General features: G+C 41.9%; 1 protein-coding gene across 3 annotated transcripts in view; it reads left to right on the top strand.

Annotated features, from left to right (window-relative positions):
* Kitlg (KIT ligand) overlaps positions 1-24,039 on the top strand; it is an 86,754-nt gene that overhangs the window by 45,598 nt on the left and 17,117 nt on the right. For 2 of the 3 annotated variants that reach the window (XM_075954160.1, XM_075954161.1), the window contains exons 3-6: positions 5,134-5,196; positions 17,423-17,593; positions 20,336-20,492; positions 21,211-21,297. In XM_075954160.1, coding sequence (XP_075810275.1) covers positions 5,134-5,196; positions 17,423-17,593; positions 20,336-20,492; positions 21,211-21,297 — 478 coding nt within the window. The remainder of the gene's footprint in view (positions 1-5,133; positions 5,197-17,422; positions 17,594-20,335; positions 20,493-21,210; positions 21,298-24,039) is intronic. The other variant, XM_075954162.1, reaches the window with a different exon arrangement.

Below are 24,039 nucleotides of genomic sequence, written 5' to 3'. Positions count from 1 at the left end.
AACCACATTCCTAAGGACAGAATCCTAGCTCCCTCTTCAAAGCCTCACACATTCCCACCACCTTTCAAAATTAAATTTCAGCAAGAAGAACTGCTGAGTTAGTTTAGTGAGCAAAGATGTTTGCCCGAGGGTCCCAAGTTGAATCCCAGGGACTGTCATGAAAAAGCAGAGAGAACTGGCTCCCACGAGTTGTCTTCTGACATCCACAGACGCATGTGTGGAGGCGGGGGCATGAGAGTAGTCTAAATCAATGTAAAAATGCTAAAAAAAAAATAATTCCATCATTAATTTTGCAGGTGCAAACTATATTCAAACCATGGCATTGTGAGATAGATTTTAAAAAATGAGCTTAGGCTAGGTTGTAGCTCAGTGAGTAGAGTTATTGACCAACATGGATAAGGCCTTGGATTTGATTCTTAGTACCATATGCATAGAAAAATAATTAACGTTTTCTATTTGAAAAGAAACAAAGGTTATCAGCTTTCATTTAAGTGTTCTGAACTAATGAGAGATGGCATAGGAAGTTTTCTGAAGTCATTGTTTCAGTTTTTAAAATGGCAGTGGAAATCGCCCAGATACCCGGACCGGTGGTGATGGCAGATGTCCTTTAATCCCAGCACTCAGGAGGCAGAGGCAGGTGAATCCCTGTGACTTTGAAGCCAGCCTGGTCTACAAGAGCTAGTTCCAGGACAGCCAAGATTGTTACACAAGGAAAAAAGAAATCACCCACATCCTTAAACAATCAATGGTAGCTAATCTAGTTAATTAGATTTGTAGGTGTTACTCATGGGGAAAAAATTGTCCAAAGACACTAAGTATTTTCCTGGAGTATACTGGAAACTAAAAGCCATGTTAGAGAAAGCTGGCCAAGACCCAACTGACATGGATGCCGTGAGCCTTCTCTGCTCTGCCATGATTTTTAAATGACTGCTCCTAAAGAGGCCAAAGATCACGACCTTCTTTCCCATAAAGGTTAGAAAAGGAAAACATTTCACAGATGGTGCCAAGGAAACCATGAGTCACCACTGTGGACTTGAGACCCTGAGACCCTGAGGGTCTCGTCACAGATGTCCAAGCTCCCGTTGATCACATGACTTTTCGGGATCCGAATGACATTTGAGTCATGAGAGACAGACATTTTAAAGCAGTGACCCGGAGATGGAGTTAAGTGTCCTGACTTGGTGTTCTCTTCTCTTGAGCCCAAATACCTGCAGGGGCTGGTGAGCAGCCAGTGCCAGCTTGCTTTGCCAAGATGTCTTCTTGGCAAAGTTTTGAGCCTTTCTGAAAACTGTCCTCCTTTGCTGGTTTTTTCCAGCGTCGCTGAGTATGGTTAATCCTCAGATATAAAAGGAAGACTGCAGACGGGTCCTTGGAGTAAAGTTATTGCTTCGTGTGTTCCTTACCACCATCATCGTGTCTGGAGAACCCAGACGAGGCCCCTGCTTTTCTTTTCCTCCCTCTCTCCTTTCCACCTTTCTCTTTTTCTCCTTTTATCTTTTGCCCTTCTGGGACATTTCATGTAGCCCAGACTGGCTTGAATTCACCTTCCCTCCATGTAATCTATATCTAACGTTGACTTTGACCTCTCGATCCTCCTGCCCTCACCTCCGGAGTGCTAGGATTACAGCTGTGCACGCCAACACCCAGCTTTAGTTCACGCTTTTCTAGAGAGTTCCATTCTCTGTGTAAATGTGGGGCACTTGTGGCACTGCGTGTCTCTGATCCCTCCATCCTCCCATCCGTTCTTCTAGGCCGTTGATCCTGAATTTACTGCCTTTTTCCTTCCCTGCTTGCCAGAAAGTTAAACCAGACTTAATCTTAGTAATTAGCCATTTAATCCTCTTTCACAGGGTAGAAAGTCCGCAGAGATAATGGAGATAGTGAGATGTGCCCAAGGCCACTGTTCCCCTTGAGTGGTGCTGCCTCCCACAGGAATCTGTGTGCCCAGCGTTCAGATGTCCCTCCAATGTGTCCTAATTCAATGTCTCTTTTCTATCTTGTCTCTCAAACGTACCTCAAGCCCTCCATTCCTTCCCTTACATATGATGCCTTTGTATTCAGCAGGCCCCCTTTTTCTCACTCTTTTATACACCATGTCCAAGCCCTCCCTTCTCTCCCTCCCTCCATCCTTTCTTTCCTGCACTTTCTTTCTTCCCCTGTGGATTTTAGAGACAGGGTTGCCGTGTACCCTAAAGGACTTTATACTTGTTATGTATCTCAAGTGTCTCGAACTCATGACTCGCCCTCTGTTTCAGCTTCCAGAGGGCTGAGAATCAAGGCATCCATCACATGCCCAGCTAGCTCTTAGTATGAGTTATTTAATCCTCATAAATCCTTTAGCCACCGTCTAGTTTAATTTCCACTTGTGCATGTGAAAATGAAAGCTAAAGCCGTTCGAGTCATTTCCCAGACCTGAGTTAGCAGGTGGCGGGCCAGCATCCAACGTCAACGGCTGTCTTCACAGAACCTGTGCCGCTGGCCCCAACTTCAAGTTTCGCTCCTTTAAGCAAGCATCTATCTGTCGGGTCCAAAACTCTCTCGTCTCTATGAAACTTTCCCCAGTGATCAATAAACATATCAGAGATGTAGAATTTATATCTCCAGGTGATTCGTGTTTTCTCAGTCCTATTCAACATACTGCAGATGTGGAGAAGGACTGTGATGATTTATGAAGGGGTACAATGCATTATAAGTATCTACAGCTCAGTTTTCCAAATTCTCTTCCAAAGGTCATAGGGGAAGCCAGGCTCTATCAAGAGCCAGCACCGTGGCTTGGTTTGCAGACACCAGCATAGCCAGTCAGCGTTTCTCCCTTGCTGCAGGTCCCCCTGTTGCCTCTGACCTTGGAGGTACCACTTAACCCCATACTTAACTTCTGAACCCCCATCCTTCCCTCCTCATCCTCATTTGTGAAATCGGCTCGATAAGGCATGTCTCATGGTGACTGTATGGAAACCTACTATGAATTGTAAAACCACATTCAAATACACTCTCTTCTTACTTTTGGTCCTGCTACAAGTCAAATATCAGTGAGGTAGCTCAGTGGGAGCTGTGTCCTCCCCCTGACACTGTGGAGATGCTGGTGTCCTGGTTATAGAACTTACTGCGAGCTTTTGTTGGCATCTTTAATTTTTTTATGTGTTAATTTCTCATAAAATGAGAATTGGCCAGCATCTCCCTTATCTCTGTCCTTTTGCTATACCCTTGCCCCTGAGGTTTTTACATACTAATTCTAAATTTCCACTTTAGAAAGTAATATAAACTCTTCAGCAACTCGTGTTGAGAATACTTGGTGTATGGAATGCCTTTAATCTACATGGTTAGTCCATCATGAACACAAACAATTTCTCACTCTTGTGCCTGTTAAGGTAAACACTGTGTCTCTGTTGGTACACTTGTGTAAAATGACTAGGTTGTTTTGCTTTTCGAAGTAGGGGGTAACGATGTACAAAGCAAAAGAAGTAATAGAGGCATGGTCAGAAAACTGACTAAGAAGAAGAAAGTTAAAGTATAGAATGTAAGAGTTAACTCCTAAAACTAAATAAAACACCACCACCTTCTACAGGAGCCCAGGTTTGTTTCCAGCGGACAGTGAGAATATCACGCGATACAGATAATGGTGGAGATTCACAAGGAGAATTTCATTTGCCACCTGGCCACTAAGCCTCACGAATACTAGGATTACAGGCATGTGTCACATGCTAGGCAAGTAGTGGTATTTTACATGTAGACTGTTGGGTCCAGTCTGTTCTAATGCACAAGGGGCCAAATTGGATGAAGCCGTGCTCCTGAGCTGTGCAGCAATTCACCTTCCATTCTTAGGGAAACCTGGATTCTAGTCCATAAGTAATACCCGAGAGGCAGGTGACTTTGGCCAAGCGATTTGGTCTCGGGGTCTCCATTTCTTCACTTGTTAAATAGAGATACCATGATAGGGAGACCATGTTGCCCTTGCATGCTTAAGAGTGCAGTGCCCAGGATAGCGGAAGTATTTGAAACCGATGAGACTCCTTTGCTGTTAACCATTGCAGATGTTACACAGAGCACAGTTAAATTTGTCCAGCGAGGATGAAATGGGTGGGTGGTGGAATAAAACCTACGGTGGTGCTAATTCCTACGTCACTTTTGCTCTCGTCACGCGTATTTGAAGAAGCGGCATATGTTTTATGTCATAGAAAACTTGCCGGAGACAACCTGCCCCTGTAAATACACATGTGATCCCGGCTTTCTGTATGAACAGGGAAGACAGCAGCCATAGGATAAAGACGTCAGATGCCTTTGAAACCATTTCCCTTGCTAGCTCTCAGGAAAGGATGTGGGTTGCTATTTTACAGTCTGTTTGGCGTATTCACTTAGCTATAACTGGATCTCTGTTTTATAAATGAGGAAAATAGCTTCATTCCGAATTCCCTAGGGTGAGCGCTCAGCCCATTGCTGGTTGGCTGATACCAGGCTTAATGCTTTAAGAGGGTTAGATGCTGTTCCAGACATTTAGACGTTAGGCAGGTTGGTGAAGCACGTCAAGTGTCCAACCCAAAGTACCCGAAAAGAGTCCTATCACAAAACCAGACCTTTCTAAGTTAAAATCTAAAGTGTCCGTCCTGGCTTTTCCTAGGATCAACATGGAACTATAGTGCTCCCTCTGGAGAGTTTGTCAGCATCCCCATGGGACTTGTTATATAAAATGATGCAGCGCTTCTGATGAGGCTTGAGAACGTGCGTGTCTAGCAGTTTCCTTCTTTGGCCCGCCCTGGCGCTTTGAGAATTACTGACGAGAAAGGCATAACGACCTTACGTAGAACCAAATTGGAAAATTGTCCTAAGGGGGAATTCCAGTGCTACTTTTGGAAATGAAGATGCGTGATACGTTTTCCAAAACTCAGAGGACTTAACAAAGCAGTGGTTGTAGGTTCTCCTCTGAGGGCCGTGCCTTCGCTAGCCGTGGGTAACTGGCTAGGTTTCCGGTACCAGGTATGGTGTATACTTAGCCAGCCGTGATCAGATTGAGAATTCAGAAGTCTTGTCTTATCCCTGGGTTTTGGATGACAAATGGGTGGAGGTGGGTGGGTGGAATGTATACATTTTCTCAAGGAATTCCTTTGTACTTACTCGCTTATCTATTGGTCTTTGTAGGTGGCAAATCTTCCAAATGACTATATGATAACCCTCAACTATGTCACCGGAATGGATGTCTTGGTATGTAATCTGTACATTTCTGAGTTGTATTTTAGTAGCTAATGGGGGAAATGGGTCGTTCACAATAAAGAAATCCTCTGCTCTTTGATTTGAAGACAATATCTGTAGATTTTTGCCTTATACAATTTTTTTTTAAAAAAAGTTTCCACTCAAGAAATTGATTAACATTTCAGCTTGTGTTTTAGGCCTGTAAACTAAAAGGAAACAGATGGTCTTCATTAGATTGAGCAACTGATGTCTCCTTTTCCCCTGGACATCTCTCAAAGGGGCTTGAATGTAATGTTAATGCTACACTCAATGAATGAATGTATATATATATATATATATATATATATATACATACATATATACATACTCATTCCTATTTTGTTAAGAGCATGGAATATTTTATATCTGAACTTATTAGCCATGCTAATAAAAGTATGTATGTGGTTATAATTAAAAGTTCTCCTCTGTCCCTAAAACACTATTGCGTAGCGTCAGAATTTGTGAATATGAAATAAACGTATCACGTATCGCCTCCCCCTGGAGCTTATCAACCCCTGGCATTGCACAGTCTCCTCTTCAGATCTTCCCCACATGGCCTCATACAAGCTTCCCCGTCTCCATGCCTCCCCTAATTGTCTCTCAGTGATAAAAAAAAAAGTTATTCTGAGCTAGAATTTTCTGCCTTGATGTAAGTTCTTGGTTGTTCGGCTGTTGGCAAGTCCCACTAGAGCTATATAGACCAACAAGATGCACAGTAATCCTGCGTGAAGGCTGCTATCCTGTGTGTTCCAACTTGCCATGCAGCTGCCTGTTTTCAGCACACATGCTGTGCATGCATCCCTGTTGAGTCCCTGTCGCAACTGCCATCCTGAAGCAAATTTAAAGCCACCTGGGCCGGTCTCACCTTTGCGATTCTCATAGTTCCCTGCCCCAGAGACTCACCACTTGATGATTATGCATGTGTTGTTTCTGGGTTTTGTGGATCGGTCAGCCATCATGATGACCAACATAAGCATATTGCTATGTTCTTTAAAACGCCTTTCAAATAGAGCCCACGAGACTTGTCCGTGGCCATACTTCTTTTTACTGGGTGAGTGTATTAGCATGAACTGCTGAAAGTTCTTTAGAACTCTATGGAACAGGGGTCTTCATGCTGGGCCAGCTGTTCGTGAGCCTAGCCACTGGCTCAATTCAGGTGGCGGCGTTCTCTGCAAATAGAAAGTCATAGCAGCTTGAAAATCGGTCAATGCAGACATCTGATCATGTTGTCAGCAAGGGCTTGGTGAAGATCACAACCGGACCTGTGCTTACAAGGTTAAAAACTCTGGCCTTGGGATTTAAGGACTTGCCTAGCATATGTAAGGTCCCAGATTCCACCCGCAGCACCATGAAGAGTAAATGATGAAAACGTCGTAATAAAAACTGAGAGAAGAGGAAGTACATAGCCTTTGTGTGACATTTCTTTTCTATCTGTGAAAGGATGGATGTCACTCCCCGCTTCCCCCAACAAAGGTGAGAGAAAGTCTTTATATTAGTTAGATGTTATCGTCCAGTTTTACAAAAGACTCAAGGAGGTTAACAGCCCAGACTTATTTTGACCAGGGTTCTGCAACTTGAACGTGACAGACCTAAGAAGCACACCCTAACCTTTCCCCATTCCACCCATCTGACTCTTAACCCTGGGTTACTGAAAATGGCCATGTGGATTATTACAGTGGTGAGCCAAATGTTGCAAGTTTCTAGGTAATAAAGACTCCTTCCCACTCTTGTTCCCCCCTCCCCCTCTTGAGCTCCAAGCAACCCTGCTGTTCTTTGCAAAAGCAAGCCTTAAGCCCGGGAAATAACTGAATAGACGGATTTTGTGCTGGTCTAATCATAGATGGTGCTAAATCATGCATTGCAGTATGGGCTGGCGATAGCCAGGACCAGGCTTGTAAAAATAAAACCGACTGATTGCCACATATTTGGTGCGTGTTTCTGCGATTGAGAGAAGCCTGCTATTATTTGGTCTTGGCATGCTATCGGGGAACTACTGAGAAACATTGTTCTTGGCCACCGCAGTTGGCAGGAAAATCAAGCTTGTGTGGAGGGCTCAGCCCAGAAACTGGGGTCTTACCCTTTACCTTCATTTTAAAGTGTTCATCTCTGCCAAGATAGAGGCCTTTCCCAGTTGAGTGGCCCACGGCGGTGATTTGTTGGTGGTCAGAACCCCAGCTGCCTAATCTTTTGTCTTTAAACAAAGGAGGGTGGAGTGGGTCTTGACGCCAGAAAGGTCCCTGGGGCCTAAAGCAATAAAAGTCAGCCTAGGGCACTGGGCAGTTTACAGTTTATTTTTCACTTTCATTGTAAAAACCAGCTAAGTACTACAAAGGAAAGTCTACTTTCCTCACTCAAGGGCCTGGCAGATTCCCTCTCCGAAATAGCAGGTTGTGGTCATCCAGTTAGTATTTGAATCAACCGAGCATCACCAATTCAAATCCTCACAGCCGGAATACCGCCAGATGGGTCGGGTGTTTACTTCAACTTCTTAGGCTTAGAAATACCAGAAGGATAAAGGAACCCACAGAGACAGCTGAAGGGAGCTCGTGGACGCGGGACCAACAGTCAGTGAGCCTGTGTGGGAACGACCTAGGTTCTCTGCATGTGTGTGGCAATTGCATTAGCCTGGTCTCTTAGGAAGGCTTCTAACAGTGACAGCAGAACCTCTCTCTGGTGCTTAGCTGGCTTTTGGTAACCTATTCCTCATGCTGGATTACCTGGGCCTTCCTGAACTCAAGGGGAGACTTGGTCCTGCCTCAACTTGATGTGTCTTGCTTTGTGCAAGCCCATGGGAGGCCTGTCCCTTTCTCCATGGAGATGGAGGAGATGGGGAGAGGGGTAGATGGGAAATGGGAAGGAAAAAAAGGAAAGGGGAGAGGGGAAACAGGTTGGTATGTAAAATAATTTTTTTTAAAAAAATGTTATTTTAAAAAAAAATTCCCTGAAATACCTGAATGAACGTTGCTGGGTCCTTCATTCACCCGGCGGTTACCATAGAAAGAATGGATTTGGGGTTGCTGAAGGTCGCTACACAGCTGTGTTTGTTCTGGTGTGTCTCAGCCCGTACACCCAGGAGCTGCTGGGGTAAATTCCTCATCATTTTTAAATTAGAGTAAATTATATTTAGACAGTCACAGAGGGTTTTTTTTTTTACTTTTTATTTGGAAGTGCCCTTAGCTGTACAGAATAATTGCAAGAATATTCAAAGAACAACGTATGTCCTAGTTCAGGTTCAACTGGTTTTTTTTTTCCCCCAGTATCCATGTGCTTTAGAAAAGCTATCATTTTCTATATAAATATGTATTATTTTTTCCAAATGCATTGTGTCCTTCATGGCCATTTGTTTCTAAATACTTTAGTATGTCTTTCTTAAGGAGAGAATAATTTCTTACCTATCAGCAAGATCCTTTCAACTCTAGTAAATTTAGCCATTCTATGTTAATGCATTGGCGGTCTTCAGTTTCATCCTTCTGTGTTTTCATTTCTCTGACTCTAGTAAAGGTCCATCCCTTGATCATGATTTATGATTTAATTTTTCAAAATTTATTTTTAGTGTTTTAAATTGTGTGTGTGCATGTGTGAGCATGCACACACACAAACGCACATGCATGCTCACGAGTGCAGGTGCCCGTGGAGACTAGAGGTATTGCTGAACATGGGTGCTGAGAATTGAACTTGAGGCATGGGATAGAAGAACAACTCCTAACTGCTGAGCTGCTCCCTCTCCAATAGCATGATTTTAATATCAAGAAGAGTGATTTCCCCACAGATACTGTAGTCCCGTTAATTTATCTGGCTATGGGGACTTTGAAGAAGTAATTCAGTTCAGATTGCGAGATGAGAAGATTAGCCTGGAAGAAGTAGTTAGGTTAAGATTTTATTATCAAGTGGGCCCAGCCAAGGCCCTTGCATCCTTATCAAGGGATCTGCTGTGTCTGAGATTGAGAGGGAAATTTGCAAATGTTCTTGTGCTGGCTTTAAAGATGAAAGCGGTGGCTCCGGGAACACTGGCTGGCTGGTGGCCTGTAGGAACTGGAAAGGGCAGGGCAAAGTCCTCCCTGAGTACCTGTGAGTGACTTACCTTTACCTCAGTAAGATTTGTCCTAAATGTCTGGCCTCCAGAACTGTTGAAGAAACTCCATCTTGTCTACCAGCTCTGTGGTAGTTTGTTCTAGCTACAAGAGAAATCAGCAGATCGTAGGATGAAGTCCCCTTCAGAAGTCCCTGCTCAGCCTTTCTTTGTGTTTATGGTAAAGTGTCCCCTTTCAAGTGTGACTGATAGTTCGGACTGATTCTGCCGAATTGATGCAGTCTAAGCCAGGGTGTCTCTTGCTGGCACTTGCTCAGATTGTCCCTCCCAAGGCTGGAGTGCACATATGCCGTCTCTCACAAGGCAACTTGTTTCTCTCACCTAGTGAAGATGTTCAACTGATTCCTGTGCATTTTCTCATTAACAGCCTTGGAGACACCTTAAGCCCACGTGAACACCCTGTTCCTTATCAAAGTTCATAACGATTGACCTTTATTGCCCGAGCTAATCTCTACGGTTACATCTTTTTCAGTTTTGGTTTGCTTGTTTCGGTGCTTGAGAGCAGACCCAGGATTGCGGTTATGCCGGGCACATTGAGTCACAGGCCCAGTTCCTAAAGGAGCAGCTAAGAGGGAAATGATTGATTGAGGACCTCTCTATCATTACGGGGACAGTACACTGCCTAGCTGTCTTTATCTGTAGCTTTCATCTATGTCTTCCTCCATAACTTTCCTCGGGCACATGCAGGTTCGCTCTGAGGCTCTTTGACCGTCTCTGTGTTCTTTCCTCCTTCTTATTGTATCCTTCGGTTCCTGGTTTAACAGGGTGACTTAAAAATGATCTATCTCTCCTTCGTATGTACTGACTGGCTTCCCTTTCATCTTCTGAAACAGGAAAAGGCATTATTCCAACCAGGGCTCAAAATACAGTTTCCTGATGGGTTCCAGGGCTATTTGATTGATAGTCTTCCCCTAGCCTGCAAACATTGCAAAAATGAAGGAAGTCTATGCATACACGTTGTTTTCATTTGTTGTGCTGATCTTCACATGCAGTGGCTTCTGGGGGGTGGGCATTTAGTAAATGTTTGATGGAAGGACACAATGAAAGGAAGTAGAAGCATTCCCTGACTTGTGATCCTTAAGGTCCCAGGTGATGTAGTATCTGAACCTCCGCAATGTGCTCCTATTTAGTCTTCAAATTTGTTCACATCCCATGAGGTCTTCGTTGTAAGAGTTTTTAGTTGTGCATTTGAGCCTCCTAGTTTGTTTGTATGGAATTATTTCTGCTCAAGAACCATCTCGTTCTCATTTGCAGAAGGCTGAGCTGAGAGCCAAACCCCTAAGCTTGCTGTTTATAATCCATAATCTCCACAATCTTGCCTCGCTCTGGTATTACCTATGTTTCCTCCGCACCAACTCTCCACCCCAGCCTGAGGTTTCACTGCCCCCTGAAGTCCTACCTGTTCTCCACTTTTGTGCTATGCTGATTGGTGCTTCCCCTTTCTAGGGATGTCCTTTCTTCTGCCCACTTACCCTACCATGGAACTGTGGCTATCTGGGAACTGAACATTTGGTAGCTAATGGCTCTTTTAAAAGTAGGTTAAGCCTGGTCTACAAGAGCTAGTTCCGGGACAGGCACCAAAGCTACAGAGAAACCCTGTCTCGAAAAACCAAAATAAATAAATAGATAGATAGATAGATAGATAGATAGATAGATAGATAGATAGATAGATAAAAGTAGGTTAAGGTCTTTCTCTTTCCTTTTTAATATGGGACCCTAGGAAATTGATGCTGAAGACACAGTGGTCAGCAGCACTAACACCATGTGCGCGCTGAAGGAATGTTGTCTTTTAGCTCATTATCTCTTGATTTCTGTGGAATTCCCAAGAAGGTATTCATTGTGGGTATAATATCATAATTCTTAGAAGGCAACCGAAGTATATGGGGTTATGTGCTCATCTCAATGTGTTGTGATGTATGGCATGTACGTAATAATGGTCACCATCATCACTGTCATTATTATTATCATTATGATGACAATAACTTGGTGGGTCTCAAGCTCGAAGTCCTCCTGCCTCAGCCTCCCAAGGGCTGGCTGCTGATTCACGGGTGTGCTACCATGCCCAGATGTTATGACTCTGTTGTTGACCCCTTTGTTTATTCTGTCTTAACTACAGAAAGAGCAGGGGTGGCCTCTTCACCTTGTTGTATTCTTTTCCAGTCTTTAGATATAGTACTTCTTCTTTCCATTCCCTAGATATAGTACATTCCCACATATAGTACTTACTCAGAAACCACTTACCAGACAACGTTTAATTTAATTGCAGTGAAAATGCCAGATTTCTGAGTATTGAATAAGCCTATCTTACCATACTGATAAGGATGCCCATGTCCTTTTTTAACAATAGGGGACTCAAACTTAACCAGGAAAAGGAAGGGGGGGGGAAGAAAAGGAAGGGAAAGGAAAGGAGAAAGGAAGGGAAGGTAGGTCCCTTTGTTGGAGGATAAGGAAAAACAGCTCACTGCCAAGGGCCTGGGCGTGTGTGTGTCTCACGGGGACTGTGGTTGCAAGGCTACCAGGTTTTCCTTTCCTTGTGTCTGATTCTCTGTAGATTTTCCTTGTGTCTGTGCAGAGTGCTTCTTCCTTGTTCCACAGCTGTCTCAGTCCCTAAATTGACACACTAAAGTTTAGCCGGACTCAAAGACTATTCATTATAGCTCTGATCACCACTACTTTGTGGCAGAGATTTTTCTTATGGGCTTATCTGAATCAGGTGTCCACTGTCATCATAAGACATGTCCCTGTCCATATGGATTTAGACGGTCCACCCCTATGATATGATACTTACTTTAGAAATTAAATTCAGCTAAGTAGATAAGCAGGCTTATCTCTTCACCTACTTTAACCTTCCATTTAGGAAGAAAGTATTACTCTAAATATTTTATTTTATTGAGAAGTTCTTCTGTAGCCTAGGATGACTCACTATGGAGCCAGCAATGACCTTAAATTCCACACTTTCCTACTTCATCATCTTGAAGTAGTGGGGTTATAGTCCCATGCCTCCAATACCTGCCTTAAGAAAGTGTTTCTTAGCCGGGCGGTGGTGGCGCACGCCTTTAATCCCAGCACTCGGGAGGCAGAGGCAGGCGGATCTCTGTGAGTTCACGGCCAGCCTGGTCTACAAGAGCTAGTTCCGGGACAGGCTCCAAAGCTACAGAGAAACCCTGTCTCGAAAAACCAAAAAAAAAAAAAAAAAAAAAGTGTTTCTTAAAAATAAAAGAAAAGAAAGAAAGAAAAAGGAAAATGGATAAACTGGGCCCTGTTTAGAACATGTAACCAAATTCCTGTCTGATAGAAAACAAAGAGCCACGTGTAACCCTCACTTCTTGTGTAGCTACATTAAAAAAAAAAGTTTAAAAGAACAGATACAATTGAATGTAATGAATTATATTTAACTTGTAATATTCAAAATGCAATCATTTACTTTAATATAAAAGTATCAATAGAATAGTGTACCTTCCTTTCATTATTGAAAATCCTCTGCACATTTCATACCTACAACAAATTCCACTTCAGACACTAAATGTTCACCGTGCATGTTGTTACAAGTAACCACAGATGGGGGTGGACTCCAGCAGTTGCCAGGACAAATGAAACAGATCCCTTTATTTCACAGAGGGAGGGAGGGAAGCCCTAAATGAATTGTCTTGCCCAGAATTCCAAGTGAGGTGACTGTACCTAAGAATTGAGTTCGTGGCCTTAAGGCTCTGCTACTTCTCGGCGATGTGTCCCCCCTTTGCTATTTTGGATCTGGCTCAGGAGCCATTTCTAGTCCTGTCCCAAGAAATAGCATGTGGCCGGGCAGTGGTGGCGCACGCCTTTAATCCCAGCACTTGGGAGGCAGAGGCAGGCGGATCTCTGTGAGTTCGAGACCAGCCTGGTCTACAAGAGCTAGTTCCAGGACAGGCTCCAAAACCACATAGAAACCCTGCCTCAAAAAACCAAAAAAAAAAAAAAAAGAAAGAAATAGCATGTGTTTACATTGCTTGTTTGAATACCATCTTGGTCAGACTGAGTATTGTCCATCTCTTTAATTCTAAAAAGAACATGCAAACTGAATGGAAAAGCGCTGAAGATCCAGACGAATTGTTCAGGGGAGGACTCACAGAGTCACCCCCAAACCCAGATCATCTAAAAGGCGTTAAGTTTTGGGGAAGACTCTACTAACCATGGAAAGACATAATCTTTTACAGCACGCTATTTTAAGGAAACATTAGATTTTCCCACTTGTGGAATCATATTGCTGTGGCCAAGAATTAGAAGCTGGGTGTGTACTTCTTGTGAATACCATTCAAAGTTTACTAGCTAGGGCTTTTCTCCCTCAGAATCTGATTGATAGTAATATACCAAATTTCAGCTCACTAAGAAAGTACATAGCTACCAAGTATACCAAGTATGCTTTGTTTACTGTGAAACCCTTCTATTTTTGTTTTTTTTTTTATGTTTTTTCAAGACAAGGTTTCTCTGTAACTTTGGAGCCTGTCCTGGAACTAGCTCTTGTGGACCAGGCTGCCCTCGAACTCACAGAGATCCACCTGCCTCTGCCTCCCGAGTGCTGGGATTAAAGGTGTGCACCACCACCGCCCAGCTGAAATCCTTGAATCTTATATGGGGCACAAAGAGATTGTGCTTCTCCAACTGATGGAGAATAACGTGTCAGATTCTGAGGGGACAAAATATTCAGACTTAGCAAGCCCTAAGGTATTTCTACCACATTTTCATCACGCATGGCTCAGATTGACTGACTGATACCACAGAGCTGCTCCATCACACAGCTTACGGAACCCACGCATCTTCTTTTCAACATTCGCCTGATTGTAGGGCTGCGTGGGTGTTTTCATCATTGCCACTGCCAAGCATTCAGCTCCCACTCGTGTTTAGAATACTGACAATTATATTTGCCTTTCGTTGTATCTTTCATTTAGTCGTGTGGTGAAATCATGTTATCTGGTGCCCACGGTCCACTCAAATCCCTAGGAGAAGTCGTAGCTAAATCAGTAGTGGTCATGATCCGCTCTTGGTCCAGAGATGGTGGTTTAAGGTCATGCAGTCAATTAGCATTTTCGATTAATACAGCTACAAATATGTAGGAGTAGCCAACACATGATGCTCCAGGAGCCTCAGAAAGACCCACTCTAATTAACCTCCTACCAACTCTCAAATGAAACATTTAGAGAATGGAAATCGGAAGGTGACAGGAAGGAAGGTAAGATTATATGCAGTATGGAGGCAAGGAAAAACGCAGACCAGTTTTCCTATTGAAAGCAGTTTTCATTTCTTCTTTTGATGGATATATGTATGGACTAGAAAAAAAAAGACAAAAAAGCAAACCCAGTCCAGTCAAATGATGTGTCCTTCAGCTATGTGAAGGCAGTGCGTTTTCTATAACATCTTGCATTGCTGTTAACTTTCCTCACCCTTCACATTCTTTGAGCCAGCGAGAACAGTCTGTCTTCTAATAACGGCTATGAGTTAATATTTACTTTTAAGCATTAAAGTTTTAAATGGCCCTGGAAAAGATAAGAAGTTGCCTTAGTGCCATTTTCAGGCAAAGCAGAAAGGATTCTGTTTGTGAATTTGACAACACTTAATCAGCTATTTCATAACCATAATCGTGGAACAATTGAACAACAGACTTCCTCTGGCCTCACGAATGAAATGCTTAGTGCACTCTGTTTTGTTCTCCTTGCAAATCATTGACTATATTTAATTAAACAGAAAAAAGAAGAAGGAAAAGAAACTGCTTGATATTCCAGTCCAAACTGGTCCTCTATTGCCCTCCTTCCTCCCCCTCATCCTGTTCCTCCACATTCTGTCTCTCCACCCCCCAGTAATCCCCCACCCACCCATGCCTTCCCAGAAGGAAGGTGGAAAGAGGCTGACAGTGAATATGGATTTGTTTGCTTTGGTTGTCTCTCCAGTAGATCCAAGAGTCTTACAAAGCCCCTGCATAGCTGTGTGAACAGATTAGAGAATGCATAGGGTTGAGTTAAAGATGCTGTCTTCGCAAGAGAACCCTGGTACAAACAATAGTGACTGTTGAATAAAATATAGCAAGGACTTAGAAATGGGTGAGTTTTTAGCAGGTGTCCAGAGATGTATCTAGCAAGCCTGGCGTATGGTGGCGTGTTTCTCTAATCCCAGTGCTTGGGAGACTGAGGCAGAAGGATCACAAGGTGGTTATTCAACTGAACTTCACAGCAAGGTCCTGTCTGTGTAGCAGGGTGGGGAATGGGGATAAAAAGGAAAGAAATGAATGAATGATTTTTTTTGGTTTGTTTTTTGTTTTTCGAGACAGGGTTTCTCTCTGTAAAAAGCCCTGGCTGTCTTGTAACTTGCTCTGTAGACCAGGCTGGCCTTGAACTCACAGAGCTCCATCTGCCTCTGCCCTCCAAGTGCTGGGATTAAAGGTTCACCACTACCACCTGGCTGATGAGTGAATTTATGTCAAAGAAGTTGTTATTATGAAGACAAGTTGTCCCTGCATTTGAAAAGATAGACCTTGGGAAAGCCTATTACTCGGACTTGGTTTAAGTCTGGGAAAATGAGAGAAGTCTTAACTAAATAGAAAGGAGAAGATGAAATGTCATAAGTAGAGCTGAACAGAGGGCATCGTAAGTCTTCTCAAATTTCTCCAGGTTAAAAACAAGAAATGAATGAGCATAGTCTTCCACTGTAGCCAGGGGGTCTTGGGGGGGGTACAGAAAGAAAGTAGAGAGAAGGAACACTTTTTTTGAAGAAACAACCTCAGGATAAAAGGGGTGCCTTGGTTCAAAACAAAGGGATTTAACTGTGTCAGAAGATCCAACAGGATAGGCACAAATATCGGCAGCAGGGAATAAAAAAACTTGTATAGCTGCAGCTGATTGCACAGGTTGGTGATGGCCGTTTTACTGTATAAATGGTCTTGTAGTGTGTCTGCTCCAGAGCTTGCCTATCGACCCGATAGGAGACACACTCACAGAGTGGATCATGAAAGACTGACAGCTTTGAAGCCAACTTGTTGACAATCCAAGTAGGAACTTGGAGGATTTGCAGTCTTCATAGTGAGTGCTTGCTTACATATATGTGCACTGTGTGTTTGCCAGGTACCCCCGGAGGCTAGAAGAGGTCATTGGGGTCCCTTGGAACTGGAACTAGAGATGTATGGGAGCTGTTCCGAGGGTGCTGAGAAGTAAACCCTTGTCTTATGCCAAAGCAACTTGTGCTCTTAACCAGAGTCAATTCTCCGGCCGCTAATTAATTCCTTTTTTCCATCCATTCATCTATCCTTTTAGTACATAGTTTCTGAGCAACCCCACACGCCCCAGAATACGCTGCAGTAGAGGCCCCATAGATAACAAGACATAAATTCTAGACCAGAGTGCAGCTGGGCCTGATCACAGCTTCTCCTTGCTATCTAACAACTGGACAGAACTGGCTCTCTGAGCTGGGCCTGCTGGGCGCCGTGTGCCGCTATCACAGCCTTGAAATTTTAGATAGTTTTTGAGCAAACTGTGGAATGATAGTTTTGAACAAGGAAAACACTTTCACCTTGCGCTCCCCTCCCACACACAACACAGCTGGTGCTGCCAACGAGGCTGAAGGGCTTCCATTCAGCCCTCAAACCATGTGCCCGCCCGTGTAATCTGTCTGCTCAGAAGCCTTGAAACCTATCGAGACCTTTAGGTTAATTTATGTTAGCCTTGGAGTTCCTTCAGAGCTAAGACTCCCCTTCCCAGTAACTGTTGGTAATTCCTAAAACACCAACCTGTATCTAATGCTCTTGGGGGGGGGGGGATCACAGTGAGTAGGTCATAAATAGTCTTCTGTAGAATTTAAGTCCATTCATAGATGAACTTTGTGTGGGTTAAGGGTTAGCTCTTATTGGCTTCATTTTCTCCTGTGGAAGGGAAAGTCATGGACCATTTCCTCTGATCTCATGCATTCTGGTTTGTTTTTTTTTTTAAATCTGGCTGGAGCAAGACAAGAGTTGACCTGCTGTGTTCTAAGGAAGTCCTTTGTCCTGCAGTAGGTGACTAACTCGGGTGACAGATAGATGTGAAGAGCCCTCTGGCTCCCTTGCCCTTTATTCATGGATGTTTGGTCTTCTCTTTGAATGTCTTCCAGCCCAGTCACTGTTGGTTACGAGATATGGTAATACAGCTGTCGCTCAGCTTGACTGACCTTCTGGACAAGTTTTCAAACATTTCCGAAGGCTTGAGCAATTACTCCATCATAGACAAGCTTACGAAGATAGTGGATGACCTCGTGGAATGTATGGAAGAAAATGCACCTAAGGTAACGTGATAGTCATTAGAATTCATTCTTCTTATACAGCTCTTAAGACCTTTCCTATCCAGTGGTATTGGTGGGATGGGAGCCTCCTGATTTGGTGCTATTTCAAATGTGAACTTTTATTTTAAAACTAGTCAGAGTCCATAATCTGTAGTTCTACTGCAACGCTGAAATGAATATTTGGGCCTAAATATTGCCACCTGAGGTGAAAATACAGTATCTTCGCACTGTAATGCTAAAAACAAGTTTGCTTTTGCTTTTATGTTCATCTCATACCTCAGTGGGGTTCATATCACCTTCCCGGTAAGTTTCAAATGTATTTAAACCCAATGCTGCCCTTGGAGAACTCAGACTGCTTACTGTGCTCTCTGTGATGTAATTAGCATCCACTGACAACAGCAGTACACTTGGGTTCCTCCTGTCATTGTAGAATCGCTGGTCCATCTTCAGGGTCTGGACAGGACCCTAGTGTGGCTTCTACTCCTGTGGGATAGTAATGGACCCCAGGACTTAAGGAATTAACAGTAAGGAGTTCAAGTTCTAAGTCTGTCGCTGATCAGCTTTGCCTGTCTTAACTTTTTGCTACTTTAATTTCTTCATTCCTAAAATGGGGCCCAGGGGCACACTCTCTCTCACAAGTATCCACATAGAATGTCTCTGATGAGTACTTTTGGGCCACACGCAGCGAAATAAATGTGGACGCGTCTTGGCATTGTTATTTGTAGTACTATCTCTGTAATAGACTAGGTTTTGGAGGATCTAATTCAGTGGTTCTCAATCTGTGGGTTGTGACCCTTGGGGAGCATCCCCCTTTTACAGGGGTTACGTATTAGATATCATACATATCAGATATTTATGTAGCCGTTCATAATGGTAGCAAAATTGCAGTTATGAAGAAGCAACGAAAGTGATTTTATTGATGGGGGAAGCTCCACAACGTGAGGAACTGTATTAAAGGGTAACAGCTGTAGGGAGGTTGAGAACGAGATCCAACTGGTTAGAAGGCTCATCTAGCCAGTTTGGCCTATTGGATGGACTTGTAGAAGTCTGAAAACTTTTTTCTTTAAGCCCTGAATGTTCTCTCCCTGTTCTCACCAAAATTCTAGATACTCTTAAGACTCAAATCCTACTTAACACTGTCTCTGCTTGGTGTTCTTGTCATTAATAATCTCTTCATGACAGTTGACCATTTCTCTTGTTTCACAAAAGCTTGAGATCCACGATCTTAACATTGACTTCTCTACACACTACCTGTTACTATTGAGGCTAGAATGTCGTTTCATTCATAGCAAGTAAAAATCACAAAAGAATGGGTACCTCACAAGATTATCACAAGGGAAACAGTGTGTATATTGAGGATTAAAAGATGACTCGTGTTTAATGAATGGCAGTGTTGGATAAAGCATCACAAATAACAAAGAATGTGCATTTGCTAACCATGACATTTTTATTGGGGCCCCAGAAATTATAGATGTGTGCTATTGATACTATATAATATTAATTGTTTATGTGTTCCTAATGGAGAGCTATGATTTGAATCTGTAAGCTTTATATAAGCCAACCATACTCTTTCTATTCTTCTGATGTGTTTCTTTCATCCCCTATTGTTTCTGTTATAGTAACTTTCATACATGTAACAGTTGATTCCATTATTACTGAGAATACCACTGTTTAGTAAGCCACACATCCATTGATTGGCACAGGGTGACAAACACTGTTGCTATAGTTTTTCTCTGTCTTATGATATGTGTGCATGAGAGTTTCAGTAGGGTATTTCCCTGTGAGCAGAATTTCTTGATCGACGACGTATAAGAATTTTCTGTGGGACTGTGGAGATGGCTCAGCAGTAAAGAGCAAAGGCAAATATAAATCAAGTATAATATTATATATAATATTATATGATTATATTATATATAATAATATATAAATCAAATATAATCAGGCAAAGGCAATAAGCTTTTCAAGTTTATTTAGCTTCTAGAGCCCATGCCGAGTAACTCACAACCATCTGTAATTCCAGCTCCAGGGGATGTGATATCCTCTTCTGGACTCCAGGGGATGTGATATCCTCTTCTGGACTTCATGGATGGCCATCTCTACTCATACCTGCGCGTGCCACCAACCCCCTCAACACATATGTACAAATAATTAATAAATAAAAAATTAAAAGAATTCCCTTCAGTTCAAATCCTTTCTATTTTTGGACTGCCCAGATGGAAATTCTTGGAACATGTTTTCTGGAGGAGTCTTTTAAAAGCTAACACTTAATGGGTATGGGGATGCACTCCTTCAATCTCAGCACTTGGGGAGGCAGAGGCAGGCAGATCTCGGAGTTCAAGGCCAACCTGATCTAGTTCCAGGACAGCTATGGCTGTTACTCTGTCTCAAAAACAGAAAAGAAAACAAAGAAAAACATAAATAAATAAATAAATAAATAAATGCTAACATTCATACTTTAATAGGCATATTTAAAAATTCTTAATTTGGGGGGATCATTTTACATTCCTTTTGTATTTCTGCCTCCTCTAGTTGCTTTGGTCATGAGTTGAATCTGAGAATGATCTGAATCTATCCAGTTTGAGTTGTGTCTATTAGAACAGCTGTTCCAAACTGTCGGCTTGTAGAATTCAAATAGTTTATCTTTGAGGGCACGGTCCATAGTCCATTGCCTTGACATCAGTGAAGACTTCGAGTTCTTTGGAAAATAGAATCTTATTTATTTCGTTGATTTATTTCTTGGTCTAGAATGTAAAAGAATCACCGAAGAGGCCAGAACCCAGGCTCTTCACTCCTGAAGAATTCTTTAGTATTTTCAATAGATCCATTGATGCTTTCAAGGACTTTATGGTGGCAGCTGACACCAGCGATTGTGTGCTTTCGTCAACAATAGGTCCCGAGAAAGGTAAGACATTTAAGCATTTCTGTTTTAAATGTATGCAGACAGCTGGGACTTCTATTAAGACTCTCTTTCTGAATCAGCTGGATGTATCATGATAGTAAGACCATGTCTGTTTTTCCAATAAAAAAAAAACCCAAGTATCGATGACCACTAGTGATTATCATCTATTAATTGTTAGAGATATGTCAATTTCCGAGGCAAAAACAATACTCACTATTTTTAAATGGAAGAATTGTGTGAGTTAACAATGCACAATGGTGGCTCACATTTTTTTCTTACCTGATATTTGTTAATAGAGTAGAATTCTGTTATTCTTCATTCCCAGTGTCCCTACTCTTCACTTCTCAGATCTTTTCCTTAAGACTTGAATTCCAATACTCACCGGCTCATTTGAATCCCTATTCTCCCTGAGCTGGGTCCCTATGATAGAACTAACATCATTGCTTTCTTTCAAAATGTGACAAATTACCAACGGCCTTTCATTATTGACATTTCTGAACATGTGTATGCATGCCATAAATCACTGTTCTGCAAGATGGCTATAGTGGATTTCTTGATAAAACTGAGTAATAGGACTAAGTATGAATAAATAGGAACTGGATGATCTAGATTTGGGGAGCAGGCCCAGCACGTGCTCTGGTATGGCACATCACCTTTTGGGGACTCTGTGATTCATATCAATCACCATGGTAACACTGACACGTTATTGCTTTCTATTTAGATTCCAGAGTCAGTGTCACAAAACCATTTATGTTACCCCCTGTTGCAGCCAGCTCCCTTAGGAATGACAGCAGCAGTAGCAGTAATAGTAAGTACACGCACCTGACTTAATGCATGCACGGCTCCAAGTAGCCTCTCTAGGAGTATTGCATGGACCTTAAAGACATTTTATACACTATTGCTAATCATACTTTTCTGTTACTGTTATTCCTTGTATGGTCTTCCTGACAATTAAATATCTGATTGATAGACTTGGATTTCCCTGGAGTTTTAAGGTAATGATGAAGGAATTAGGCTAATAAACTTTCTGCTAAGATCATTTTAAATAAGGCATAAAATTAATTGTAGAAATATGATGAAGACTTTTTTTTCTATAAAATCATTGTAGGCTTAAAATAAACTTTGTGGAGAATGTTCCGGGCCAGAATGGGGTTTTGACATTTAAAGTATTTGTGCTAAGTCTCTCTCTTCACATCCAAGGATATTTTCAGTTTTGTGTCTCTGTTTACTACCACTTGTTTGGGAAATTGCCGACACTGTCATTTTGCCCAAGAATGTATGTTGGAAGAGAATGTAGTCATCTCCCTGAAATTTCAGTCCTCTCCACCCAAGAGCCCAAGTTCCTTTAAGACTGTGTCTTATTTTCAAATCCGTGCAACGAGAATTACAAAGGCTCTTGAATATACTGTGTATATACTTTGGCCTCGTTCCTTTACAGATTTATAGTAACTTATGTCATTTTAAAAGAAAAATCATCTATACATTTCACAGGATAGACTTTTAATACATCCGATGGAAGGGTGGCGCGAGAGCTCACAGGCTGGCAGTCTACAGGGTCTGATGTCGCTGGACAGTCTCCCGAAACCTAAAATGCTGAACTGCATGCTTAACACATCGTTATCTGGCGAGTTTCTCATGCGTGGGTCATCTTAGGGCTCTCCTATTTGTCTGTTCAAAGAAATCACTTTTAACATCTTAGACCTTCAGTTCCTGTCTCCTTGATATTAATATTTACTGTTTCCATCCTCCTTACTTTGTTTCTAACATACTCAACCTGTTCCAGATTCTAAAGCTGGAAAAATTGCATAGTTGATTTTAAACTAATTTCTTTGCCTTAATAGGTAAAAGTTCCTTTGTATGCACTGGTGTTGCTGATTCCCATACGTTTTTGTATACTGTGTTTCTATGGTTTTTCAAAAGTATGCATACATGCGTGGTTTTTTGGAAACAAATTCCTAATGTGTAACCAGGCTTGCTATCTGCCTGTCTCAGTTTCTGAACTGAGTATTCCCGTAAGGGTACCAGACCCAGCTGCCTCTGCTGTTTCAACTCTTTATATGTAATGTGATTGTTGTGGATAAATTTTCCCCTTGCTTTCTTGCTCCAGTTTTTATTCCCTCTCTTTTCATTCTAGCCCCATTCTTCTGAGGGATCCATTTTATTTCTGTTTGATCTTCAGCATCGTTTTGTGTTATTTATAGTGATCTGAGGAGCTCAAATATACATCTTAACTTGTAATATTTTTTAGAGTTATTATTGGTGTGCTTCAGGACAAAAAAACATGGACCTTACCTGACCCGATCTATTGTGTTTATAAAATGTCATACCCTTAAGTCATAAATGCCCATATTCAGAGTTTTCAAACTGTTGTTCTAAGCAACTCTGTATCCTTTCGATAAAAAAAAAGTGTGTCACCTTTTATGCTATTTTCATACCTCCCATTTCTTCCTCAATCCAGGTTTCTACCTCACATTAATTCTTCTCAGGAAATAGAACCCCTTTGGCATTTTCTGCAACACAGATCTATCCACAACACGTTTCTTGAGAAACATATGTAGTATTTGTTGCATGTAGAAGTACTTTTTAGTAGATAGCAAATTCTGGGTTAGTAATTTTTTTCTTTTATTCTTTGAAAGGTAACACCATTACATTTTCTCTCTGCAAATAAGGTATCTGAGAGGCAAAACCAACCATTTTAGTTGCTTTTCTCCATGTACTTTATATTCCCCCCCTTTTAAAATTAATGTGAAAGATGCTAATGACAGGTGATTTTTCTTGTATTCATTTTTCTTGACGTTTGTCTGGTTTCTTGAATTTCTGAGTTTACTTCCAATCCCAAAGCTAAGGAGTGTTTGCCCTTAGGTGTGCAACTATTTCCTCCTTATTCTCTTGTTCCTCTTCTTCTGAGACAGCCGGTCACACATCACTTTGTTAGTTTGGTGTTGTGTTAGGTGTCACAACTGCATTGTTTTTATTTTTTGTTCCTTTTTGCTTCTCTTAAGAAAAGATCTCACACAGCCCCAGCTAGCCTTGAGCTCACTGGTCACAGCTTGCTGATTCTCTGTTTCCACCTCCCAAGTGCTGGGATTGTCTGTATTAATTTTATGAAACCTCTTTATCATTGTTGATCTCAATGTATAATTTTCACTTCTTTGGTTTCCAATTTACTAAGGGTTTCTTCAACCTCCTCTGGATTGAATCTTACAGCCAGAGTTTCCTCTCATCTCTGGTTTCTTTTTATGTTTTAGAATTTCCATCTAGTTACTTCTTATGTTTTGGTGCTGAGATTTTCTATCTTCGTATCAAGACATTTTCTTTATTTCTTTTTTTGTCTAATATTCTTACCGCCCAAGTTGAACATGTATGTCATCTTAGCATTCAATCTCTATAGCTTTTTTTGTTTTCCTGATTGTGGCCAGCTATTCTCTAAACATCAGTAATTTTTTAACATATGCCACATATCATGACTGTTATATTGTTAGATGGCATCTGGGTTTTGTAGCATTCTTTTAGAGACTTGCATTTTGTTCGGTTAGTGGTTCCTTCATTG

The sequence above is a fragment of the Microtus pennsylvanicus genome, chromosome 20, assembly GCF_037038515.1.
Source record: "Microtus pennsylvanicus isolate mMicPen1 chromosome 20, mMicPen1.hap1, whole genome shotgun sequence".
NCBI lineage: Eukaryota > Metazoa > Chordata > Mammalia > Rodentia > Cricetidae > Microtus > Microtus pennsylvanicus.
Note: the sequence above shows the minus strand (reverse complement) of the source record. Positions and strands in the feature narration are given on the sequence as shown.